We start from the raw sequence: 12,668 nt of genomic DNA, 5'->3' as shown, positions 1-12,668 counted from the left end.
CGTCGACTTACAAAAGTTTTTTTTTTAAATTCGCGGAAAAATACTTAAAGGCGTACCAGCCTAAAACTTTTGAATCACGCACCTTGGGGGATGCTGGGAGTTCACGGATCAAGGTGTTGTTTTGTTTACAATTGTTATGCAGGAGGCATGCGCGAATTTCATTCTTGCCGCACTAAAAAGTATCTGTGACACATCTCGGAAATTATTTCGTCACTTTGACATCATTTTTGTACCATTGTAAATTAGCCGTTACATGAAGTATTATATATGAAAATGTGCGCATTTTTATGTAGAATACAACAATAAAATACTCATGATTGTAGCTTTTATCAGTTTTGAGATATTTTCATATAAATAACGATAATTGCCAAAATTTCAACCTTCGGTCAACTTTGACTACCGAAATGGTCGAAAAACGCAATTGTAAGCTAAAACTCTTACAGTATAGTAATATTCAGTCATTTATCTTCATCTTGAAACAAATTCGAAGTCTCTAGCAAAATATTTAGATTTATGGTGAATTTTAAAACAAATCTTTCCTTCCCTCCGCGCGCGGATTCTCCGCCACAAATCTCCGAAATGCGTACGTAACATTCTCGGAATATTTGCTCTGTTTCATATTAAGCATTTCATAGAGTTTTATATATGAAAATGTGTGCAATTTCATGTAGAATAAAACGAAAAATATTTGAAGGTTGTAGCTTTTCTTATTTCTGAAATAATTGCATATAAAAAATATATATATAAAAAAATTCTACATTCGGTCAACTTTAACTCGTCAGATATGGTCAAAAACTGCAATTGTAAGCTAATACTCTTACAGTATAGTAATATTCAATCATTTGTCTTCATTTTGAAAGAAATTGGAAGTCTCTAGGACAATATTTAGATTTATGGTGAATTTTTGAAAAAAATATTTGTTTACGTCCGCGCATTACGAATTCATGCATTATTTTGTGATAATATTTTCTCTGTGTTGCTTTTATCGTTTTACAATGTGTTATATACCAAAATTATCGCAATTTAGTGTACATTACAACGAAAAAAAAAGTAACTTGTTACCTTTAACCGTTTTGCGCACAGCGCGATTTGAATAAAATTATATATGAAATTTCGTTTTTGCGCTATCATATATCGCATTATTTATATATGATAATGATCATTTTTTTCATTTCTGATGGTTGCATACTAAACTTCAGCCAATGACAAAAAAAGGAGCCAAAAATGAATTCTTAATCTTGAAAACTAAGCGCGCTGTGATTTTTTGAAAAAAATATTTTTTCCGCTTCCGCGCTCACTCTGAAACACCTCCGGCACACGGGAGACAATTTTTTTTTACCGCTTCGGCGTAAGAGGGTTAAAATAGGATCCACTTGGCTCTTTCCTTTTATAAACTCAAACTGTTGCTTATGTATATATCCATCAACTCTCTCAACTTTCTTTCTACTATTCTTTCAAGTGTCTTGAATACATGCTCCACAAACTTTATTTTTCTGTATTTCCCACAATTTAACAGTCAAATTTTTGTTTAGACATTTTAATCAGTTCCAACTGTCATTCCAGCACTTTGGCATTTCCTCTGCAACCCAGATCTTTTCCAATAGTGTGTGTGCACCCACTCTTTGCCTAGGTTTCCCAATGCTTTAATCATTTCTGTTACCTCTGACTTTCTTGCAACTTTATTTACTTTTCCTTTCTTCATAGCATTCTCGACTTCACTCTCTTTGATGTGCAGTTGGTCTTCTAGTGGAGGAATATTTTCCAATTCTTCACTCTCATTCTCCTTGTTTAATAGTTATGAAAAATAGTCTCTCCATCTTCTCTTGACTTCCTCTTCATCAATTAAGATATTTCCATTTTCATATTTGATAATTCCTACCTCTCCTATATCCTACCTGTCTTTTCTTCTCATTTCTGCAATTCTGTAGATTATCTTTTCTTCCTCCGATGTGCCCATCATCTCGTACCATTCTCTCCTGGCTTCTCCCTTTGCAATCATTACCACTCTGTTTCCCTCCTTTTCCATCTGTACTCCTCTCTTGTTATCTTCTTCCCACACTCTTGCTGCTGACACCACAGTCTCTTTCATATCACCCCATATTTCCTCAGGTGATTCTGACATTCCACTTACATATCTTTCTTTGGCTCTTTCCTACTTCTGAACTCTCTTGTCATCTTCCCCTTCAGCTTCCAAGTTTGAATCCTCCTGTTTCTGTTCGAGCTTTTCATTTGCTTATTGCAACATAAAATCTACCACTACCAGTTTATGCTGAGCTACAACAGATTCATTTGGAATAACCTTACGATCCATAATAATTTTCTTGTCTTCCTTTCTAACCAAAACATAATCATTTTGTCTCATTTTGTCCACTTTTGTATGTTACCAGATAACTTCATTTCTAAAATTGTTTATTCAAGACTACCAAATTCATAGCTTCTGCTAATTCCAACAATTTTTCTCCTTCCTGGTTTCTTTTACCAACACCTCTTCCTCCATGTATTCCTTCAAGACCATCAAAACTCTCACATGCGTAGGCATTCATGTCCCCAGATAACGCATATAGTTCACTTCTTGGAATTCCCCGATCTCCTCTTCACCACGCCCTTATTGAGGGGCGTAATGCTGAGGTGATATGCCATACTTTCTTATCCTTCACAAACTTTAAGCCCGTGAGCCTGTCACTGATACGCTGGACCTTTGTGATATTTTCCTGCAAATCTGAGTGGAGAATAATTCTTACCCCATTTCTCCTTGTATCTTCCCATGCATAGTAAACTTTATATCCTTCTCCCAGTTTTCTTGCATTTCTCCCCTTCCATTTAGTCTTTTATATACATAGAATAATAATTTTTTTCTCCGCATGACGTCAACCAACTCTCTTTCCTTTCCTGTAAGACTACCAACATTCCAATTTCCAATTTCCAATTCTCATCTTTAATTTCTTTTTCTAATCCTTTCTCCTCATTAACTTATTTAGCCACAGGTGTGTCTTATGAGGTACCCTTTGCATATTTCTCACTGCTGTCGGGGATACTGCAGCATGTTGCTTACATGGTACGCCCTAGTCCTATTGCATTCCATCATAGATGGGTTGGCTTAATGTCAGCATGTTTCCACCATTCAAGCTGCTTTGAGAAGTCATAGTGAAGTTTTGGATGTTGGCAAACACCCAAAACAATAGTGGTTCCTTAGCCTTATGGAACATGTAATGGACTATAAACAAGTCTTTTTCCTGCATAGAGGTGTCTTCTGGGAATTCACAATATCCACTGGTTTGTCACCCATTCACTACACCTTCACACAGTAATTATCAAATGTGGATTAGACTTGGGAAATGGTATGACCTCTTGTCACAATGTTTTGTCTGTTCCTTGAACTTCTGTGAAACCTCCAAGATGGGACATGAGTAATGCTGTTCCACCTTCCCAGACCTTTTACAAACCTCTGATGGACACCTTTTTTTAGATTTTATTCCTAAAACATTACGTTATTACATTGGCCTCCTTTTATGGCTTTCAGTGAGTTGCGTGCCCTTTCAGGGATGGTTTAGCCATTGGTTCATGGTAGGAATCTTCGTGTGACCTTTAGTTCATAGCCAAGACTGAGGTGTAAAGCAAGGACTTCTCACTCTTTGATTCCTTTGCTATACCTGCCTTATCTCCATCTTCTGTTCTCTGTGGGAGCCCTTAAATTTTAATTCCACAAAACAGAATCCTTTTATCTTTCTTGTTTGTTCCTGCACACTAGTCGGAATCATTCTCAGGTGGGTTCACCACTGTGAGTGCACCTCACTCAAGACAATACTGAAGGGTATATGCAGTGTCCCTCGGCCCCTATCTACACCCACTTTATAGCCTTTTGCAATAACTGCATTCCTGCGTGCTTTCTTCAGTCATGCTGTCCACCTCTGTAAATATTACTACTTGGTGCAATACAGGGTATTTTTTTGCAATTCCACCTATAAATCTTTGTACTTAATCTCCTTAATTTCCTGGATCTCTTTATCTTGCTATCCAACTACTCCAACTCCATCTTTTCGTAATTGTAATGCTGGATGGCCAATAGTGCCCCAGTGCTTGGTTTGACAAACTAAATTTTATAAGATCAAATCAGATCTAACATTTATATGTCTTACTGGCTACAGCAAGCCATTTCATGGGCTTAAGGGGATGTATCTTAACAGGAGCCTTCACTGCTCAAGAGTCAAGCTCAGTGGCGTGATTGGTATGGTCTTGGCCTGTTACCTTGGTGGCCGTGAGTTCGATTCTCGGGCATTCTATTGGGGGGTTAGAGATGTGTATTTATGGTGATAGAAGTTCACTCTGAACGTGGTTCGGAAGTCACGTAAAGCCGTTGGTCCTGTTGCTGAATAACCACTGGTTCCATGTAACGTAAAAACACCATATAAACAATCAAGCTCAAGAGGTTAGAGACCTCTCATCCTTGGTTGTTTCTTATGACTGAGCTCTCTGCTGTGGTAAAGCAGACACTAGCTCTTTGCTAGATATACCTGTTTGATGTTATACTTGAATCTTTGTATCCCAGTTGTGGGTTAGTGCCATCAGTTTACCTCACATGATGCATGATAGGCATTACAAAAGTATGTGTTTACAGCATTCCTTCAGCCCATGATTGCACTCATTTTCTTCAACTCCTTTTCACAGTCTTGACTGTAGCATAGATGAAAGTGCCCTATTGCTGGGCTTTATTGCCTATTGTAACTCATCCACTGACAATTCCTTTTATGTTTACTTATAGGGAACTAACATTGTAGCAGCCCTATTAATTTTGTTTGATAGAGCTCTGGAGTATTCATCATCTTCCAGTTCATCCATCATATCTGGCTCACTAGGCATGTGTTCTGGAATTATTAGCTTTTACATCTTGTGTATATGTATGTTTGTTCTATTCATATTGTTATTTATGGAAGCACCCAAAATTTCAAGGTCATTCCCTATCCCCATCAGTTACCTTAACGGGATTGGACTTCCCACAGCAAGTCTGCTTTTCTCTTTAAGGGTATATCTGCTTGGTCCTCTTTCCTAAATTGGGATTCTGGCTTTTTAGGGTACTTGGTAGTATGTGTAACAAATCATGTTTTTACATAAAATATTTATACAATTTTATTACTATTATCATGCATAGTGCCCTTCTTCACTTATCCACTCTAATCCCACTCTATAGAGAAAAGTTGGCACAAAAGGCAGTAGTTTAGCCTTGCAGCATCGTGAGGTTGGCTGGCACATAGGCAGTGGGTTTCATCTTCCTAAAGGATTAGTATTTATGATTATGTAGTGTGTTTGTATTGAAATGTGTTTTTCTTTAATTAGTTAAGGATTTTTTGTATTGAGTATGGTAATAGTATTTTGAAAATTTTATATATTTATTACAGGTACTGTGATTGTTTTGCAAATGGAGAATTTTGCAATAACTGCAACTGTGCAAATTGTTTTAATAATTTAGGTCATGAAGAAGATAGACAGAAAGCAATCAAAGCCTGTCTAGACAGGAATCCTCAAGCATTCCGGCCAAAAATTGGAAAGGGCGGCACTGACAATGAAAGAAGACATAATAAGGGATGTAACTGCAAACGTTCTGGTTGCCTTAAAAATTATTGTGAATGTTATGAAGTAAGTAACACTTTATTTTCAGTTGTTATGGTATGGAATTATATTTAAGAAATTGAAAGATGTTGATCACTGGTAATTTTTTCATTAGCACTGGAAAAATGTACTTGAGGCCAGTGGTACAGTAAGACACTTTTCTTCTTATATCTGTCAGTACTTTTGGAAGCCACTACCATAGACTATGGTGCCCTTTCATTTCATCTCTTGCAAATAAATAACAGGAATTCTTGCTGGTAGGAAACCATCTGCCATATCAACAGAGGAAAGCAAATTTTTTGGTAGTGTATCTCTGTGGTATTTATTCAGACCCAAAATTTATTTTACTCCCTTAATTGTCATATATGTTTCTGGTGTAGCATTGGGGATTGACATTATTAAAAACATTCTAGCTCAGAATAAGGGCCTATTTTAGATGTGTGTTATGACACTTTTTACCAGAAAGCACTAAGGTAAAGTTAGTACAACACTTGTCAAGGAAGGATGAATCAAGTAAAATAACCTCAAGGAGGTATTTCTGTTTTATGTAAGATTTCTGTTGAAGAGTACCCATGGTTTCACATATTTTGTATCAGAAGTTCATAGGTAAATGTACAGTAAAATATGATTTCAAAGTCATCCTATAACAATACAAACCCTTAAAAATATATAACCTATACATATTTCCATTTGAAAACTAATCAAGTTACCGCTATATTGAGGCACAGTCATTTTCTCTCACACAGTTATAGTTTTGTATTTTTAAGTTTATGATACAGTAATTCATAATTCATTAAGAGAGAGAGAGGGGAGAGAACTGAGGTGTTTACATCGAAGTCTAAGCACAGTAGTTAGTGACAACGCAAGCCAGGCTAGTTAAACTAGCTGGGGAGGAGAGTATGAACGTAAGTCAGCCCAGCAAGTAGAATGTTTATGATACAGTAATTCATACTTCATTAAGAGAGAGAAGAAAACTGAGGAGTTTACATCAGTCTAAGCACAATGGACATGACAGACATGGTTAAACATAGTTTTTAATACACCCAGAGCATTAAAAGTAAGGTTTTCTTTAGATTTTTGACGAATTTCTGGCTTACAGCGATTTTTGGCTTACAGCGCGTCTCAAGAATGGAATCCCCATTGTAAGCTGGGGACTGCCTGTGTATGTGTGTGTGTGTGTGTATATATATATATATATATATATATATATATATATATATATATATATATATATATATATAATATATATATATATATATATATATATAGATATATATATATCTATATATATAATATATATTATATATATGATATATACACCAACATACATACATACATACACACAGTGGAACCTCGATATACGAAAGTCCCAACCTACGAAAAATTCAAGTATTTGCAAATTTCAGCTATTCATGTGGGTGTTGTGGTATGCATCCCCACAAATCTAAGGGGGTCGACTGTACATATTTGTGTGTGCATGGGGTCTCTCTCTCTCTCTCTCTCTCTCTCTCTCTCTCTCTCTTTCTTATTAAAGAAATCTGGGGTTATTCCTAAAGAGAAAGTCATTTTTTTTATAGTTGATATTTGTATGCAGTATTTTACATACACATGTAATTGGTAACCATAAGTAGGTACAGTTATGATTTTGCAGATGTATCCAAATTCTAATTAGTAACGTACTATTTAAAATTGAATGATAATTATAAAATACTAGTTAGAATAGGCTGTAAAGTGCTGTATGTGGAACTACGCTACACTATAAGCTATGCAAGTTGGCCCCATGGTACCTGATTGTGTTGGCCAGGGCCAGATTTTGTTGCATAGCGGAAAAGCAGACTCCAGAACTATATGTTAACCCTCTTACGCCGGAGCGGTAAATAAAAAATTGTCTCCCGTGTGCCGGAGAGGTTTCGGAGTGAGCGAGGAAGCGGAAAAAATATTTTTTTCAAAAAATCACAGCGCGCTTAGTTTTCAAGATTAAGAGTTAATTTTTGGCTCCTTTTTTTGTCTTGCCTGAAGTTTAGTATGCAACCATCAGAAATGAAAAAAATTATCATTATCATATATAAATAATGCGATATATGATAGCGCAAAAACGAAATGTCATATATAATTGTATTCAAATCGCGCTGTGCGCAAAACGGTTAAAGGTAAAAAGTTACTTTTTTTTTCGTTGTAATGTACACTAAATTGCGATCATTTTGGTATATAACACATTGTAAAACGATAAAAGCAACACAGAGAAAATATTATCACAAAATAATGCATGAATTCGTAACGCACGGACGTAAACAAATATTTTTAAATATACCATAAATCTAAATATTGTCCTAGAGACTTCCAATTTCTTTCAAAATGAAGAAAAATGATTGAATATTACTATACTGTAAGAGTATTAGCTTACAATTGCAGTTTTCGATCATATCTGATGAGTTAAAGTTGACCGAATGTCGAATTTTTATATATATATATATTTTATATACAATTATTTCGGAAATAAGAAGAGCTACAACCTTCAAATATTTTTCGTTTTATTCTACATGAAATTGCGCACATTTTCATATATAAAACTCTATGAAATGCCTAATATGAAATGGAGCAAATATTCCAAGAATGGGACGTACGTATTTCGGAGATTTGTGGCGGAGAATCCGCGCGCAGAGGGAAGGAAAGATTTTTTTAAAAATTCACCATAAATCTAAATATTTTGCTAGAGACTTCGAATTTGTTTCAAGATGAAGATAAATGACTGAATATTACTAGACTAAGAGTTTTAGCTTACAATTGCGTTTTTCGACCATTTCGGTAGAGTCAAAGTTGACCGAACGTGGTTTTTTTTCTATTTATCGTGATTTATATGCAAATATTTCGAAAAAAGAGAAAAGCTACAACCTTCAATTATTTTATGTTGTATTCTACATGAAATTGTGCACATTTTCATATATAAAACTTTATGTAACGGCTAATTTAAAATGGTGCAAACATTACCACAATTGCCCGTATGATTTTTTCGGAAGAGTTACCGCGCGGACGTAAGAAAATGTTATTTTTTTCATAAATTCACCATAAATCGAAATATTGTGCTAGAGACTTCCAATTTGTTGCAAAATGAAGGTAAATGCTTGTTTATTACTAGAATATAAGCGTTTTAGCTTACAATTGCGTTTTTCGACCATTTCGGTAGAGTCAAAGTTGACCGAAGGTTGAAATTTTGGCAATTATCGTTATTTATATGAAAATATCTCAAAACTGATAAAAGCTACAACCATGGGTTGTTTTAAGTTGTATTGTGCATAAAATTGCGCACATTTCCATATATAAAACTTTATATAACGGCTAATTTTAAAATGGTGCAAACATTACCACAATCGCATGTATGATTTTTTTCGGAAGAGTTACCGCGCGGGCTAAGGAAAAAGTTTTTTCATAAATTCACCATAAATCGAATTATTGTGCTAGAGACTTCCAATTAGTTGCAAAATTAAGGTAAATGATTGAATATTACTAGAATATTAGCGTTTTAGCTTACAATTGCGTTTTTCTACCATTTCGGTAGAGTCAAAGTTGACCGAAGGTTGAAATTTTGGCAATTATCATTATTTATATGAAAATATCTCAAAACTGATAGAAGCTACAATCATGAGTATTTTATTGTTGTATTTTACATAAAAATGCGCACATTTTCATATATAATACTTCATGTAACGGCTAATTTACAATGGTACAAAAATTATGTCAAAGTGACGAAATAATTTCTGAGATGTGTCACAGATACTTTTTAGTGCGGCAAGAAAGAAATTCGCGCTTGCGCGCCTGCGTAACGATTGTAAACAAAACAACATCTTGATCCGTTAACTCCCAGCATCCCCCAAGGCGCGTGATTCAAAAGTTTTAGGCTGGTAGGCCTATAAGTATTTTTCCACGAATTTAAAAAAAAAACTTTTGTAAGTCGACGTAAAATACGTCCAGTCGGCACACAGGAGACAAAAAATGTCGACGTAAAATACGTCCAGTCGGCGTAAGAGGGTTAGGTTGAGGTGCCACTGTACTTGGATTATGGTAAATATGTGTCCCCTTATCATTGTTGGTTTCAAAATATGCATGCCACAGCTCTATTGGTACGAATAGAATATTCAGTATATGAAGTTTTTGCTGACAAACAGCCCCCCCTCATAATACAAGGAAGAGATATAGCATTCAGAGGGCTCTTTTTATTAAGGCCTTCATGAAAAATAGGTTCATGTTGGAACAACCATATCAGATTTATTTTATTAAGGAGAGCCACTTGGTAGTGCTATAAGTTTAACCTTGTTTGCTTCAGCAGTCAAAGGGGTATCCAAAATAATTTTCTCAGATGTGGCTTACCCAGGGATGGTAGTGGCTGAATACTGCCTTCATCTCCTCATCGATAAAAACAAAAATATATGTTTTAGTTTGTAAAATGGTAAGATGCACTTCTGCCATACAAGAGTAGTGCTTCCTGATCCAGATATATTCGTACATGGGCACAGAATCCCACATGTTGCTGGAATAATATTTGTTGTGTTTGTTTGTATAGCAAGCTGATTTGCATACTATATTTGAATTATAACAAAATACTTGAAAGCTGCAGAGTCCTGAAACTTCTTCCATACTTCCTGGGTTGCTGACTGAGCTCTGATATTGAGACGACTACGCTTTAGTTTTTTTCAAAATTAAGTTGTGTGAAGTCTATACCACAGCTGAATCTTCCAATAAATCATGCTTCCCAACAAGATAATTTTGTTTCAGTTGTTTTGGATGTCTCAAAGTCAGATGCTGGCATTGGCTTTGGGGTGGCCTTTCCTAATGTAGAAAGAAGTGGGAGATGATCATCAGATGCAACAGAAGAATTACTTGTAATTTTCAAGACCTTAAAAGAAATGTTTAATTTTCAGTTGTATTGAAAATCATACCATAAAAACTACTTTATATATGGAATAATTCTGTGTGAACAGAATTTTGATTTTTGATTTTTTTTTTCTCCTAGACACTCAAAAATTGTAAAAAAAAAAAAAAAAAAAAAAAAAAAAAAAAGAAAGAAAAAGAAAACAAAATTGGCTCACAAGGAATTATGGGATTTTTATTCCTCTTTCCAATGATATCTTTCTCTCTAAAATTGGATAATAAATAACCAAGTAATGGCTAGCAACATGTGAATAAGTATGTTTTTGAGTTATGAGCTCCCAAAGATTTGCTATGAAAATTTTTGCTTTTTTCTTATAAAAGTCAAAACAACATTATTATAATTACTTTATTTGTACTTATATTGTTGATTTCTACATCAAGGATCCTGGTCCTCCCCCTAAAAGTGGTATTAATACCCTAAGCGTAACACGAGACAATGATGTTGACGGCGTGACATGAGACAATGAGGGAGCTGATAACAATGAATTTTCATGTTTTTCTTTCAGCACACTCCTGGCCTTCGCTAATTTTGCTAGCCTTAGTTGCTGAGTAGCCTTCTTGATCTTAGGTAACTTCGGCATTGCTATAAGTTCACTAAGAAGTTATAAAAACAACGTAAATAGCTAGTAACCAAACGCAAGTGCGGAAGTGCGTGCAACTCCTTTGACGTGTGTGGAGTAACCGAGTCATTCTCTGAGTCTCGCCTATAAATAACAGCTCTGAGCAGCTCTCACACTACCTTTCATTGCTACCAGATGTATGAGAATTTCGAAAAAAATCTGAAAAAATCGCTGTATATATGCAAAAATAAACACGCAAAAACGATCGTGTCAAACTCAGTCATACAGACGACGCAGTTACGATGACGTCATCATTTAAAAACCGATATATCTTCATTATTTGTAAAAATAATTGGCTGAAACTTCTGGAAAGCATGCACGGCATGTTTCTGCATAGATACAAATAATAAATCTATTTTGTATTTTTTCAAGTTGACATGTCATCCGCCATAGCGGACGGTCCCATTAAACCACTGATTGTAGAGATTATGGAATGGTTGAGAAAAAGTGGTAAAGGAGTAAATTTCTGCTAGGTGCCTTTACATGTTGGGCAACTTGGGAATAAGTGAGCTGATCAATTTGCTAAGTTAGCAGCCACCCCTCCTGAACCCAGAAGATGCCCACTATCATTTACTGATGTATTTCATCATATGATGGAAAATGAAAAAACTTTGGCAGTTATGTTGAGAAACCATTGAAACAATCCAGAAGATGTACAGTATTACATCTTCAGTATCTCCTTGGCCATATCCATATATGCCAAGGAGACTGGAAACAGTTGTGCAGACTAAGGATTGGCCATGCAAGACTAAGCCATAGGTTTTAATGTTAGATGGTCAGATGATAATGATCTGGTCTGTGATGACTGTGTTGTTCCTTTGACTTTGAGACATTTGCTAGTTAAATGTCCCATCTTGGGAATCTGAGACTTACTGTCTCTCTTGGGGATGTAACTGGGATGAAGATTTTATACTTACTAAGCTTCTTAGAGAATAGTGTAATATAGGGTTATGTATTTTTTATAGACTGTAGAAGTGTTTGTACAGTATAATATATATTTACTATATATATATATAGATACTATATATATTATTATATATATATTTATATATATATAATATCTATATATATATATATATATATATATATGGATATACAGTAAATATATGTTACAGGAAGATTGCAAAACTAGGCAGATGGCAAAATGTACTTAGGAACATTTGATCCCCAGGGGCTAGTACTAAACATGGCAAAATACATTTGACCTTGCAGGGGCTAGTACTAAACAAGGCAAAAGTGTAGGTGAGCCACTGTTTCGCCGTGTTTAATCCTAGCCCTTGGTGGTATCAAATGTCCCTAAGTACATTTCACTATCTGCCTGAAATTTCAGACAATTCGCAAAATTGCCTGGTTTTGCTATCTGCCTGTAATATTTATACAAATTACAATATTTTTAAATATTCTTAAATGAAACTTTCCATTTAGCTTGATATTATTGTTTGCTATTCAATTTCCTGTCAGCATTAATAACCTAGATTCTGCAACTTCAATTGTAATGGCCATAAATTAATATGTACT

General features: G+C 35.1%; 1 protein-coding gene across 2 annotated transcripts in view; it reads left to right on the top strand.

The window, feature by feature from the left end:
- The window catches only part of LOC135220575 (protein lin-54 homolog), a 242,885-nt gene that overhangs the window by 191,375 nt on the left and 38,842 nt on the right, over positions 1 to 12,668 (top strand). For both annotated transcript variants that reach the window (XM_064257821.1, XM_064257820.1), the window contains one exon: positions 5,394 to 5,631. In XM_064257821.1, coding sequence (XP_064113891.1) covers positions 5,394 to 5,631 — 238 coding nt within the window. The remainder of the gene's footprint in view (positions 1 to 5,393; positions 5,632 to 12,668) is intronic.

Source organism: Macrobrachium nipponense, chromosome 2 (assembly GCF_015104395.2).
Source record: "Macrobrachium nipponense isolate FS-2020 chromosome 2, ASM1510439v2, whole genome shotgun sequence".
Lineage (NCBI taxonomy): Eukaryota > Metazoa > Arthropoda > Malacostraca > Decapoda > Palaemonidae > Macrobrachium > Macrobrachium nipponense.
The sequence above is the reverse complement of the archived record's forward strand: the minus strand, read 5'-3'. Positions and strand labels throughout refer to the sequence as shown.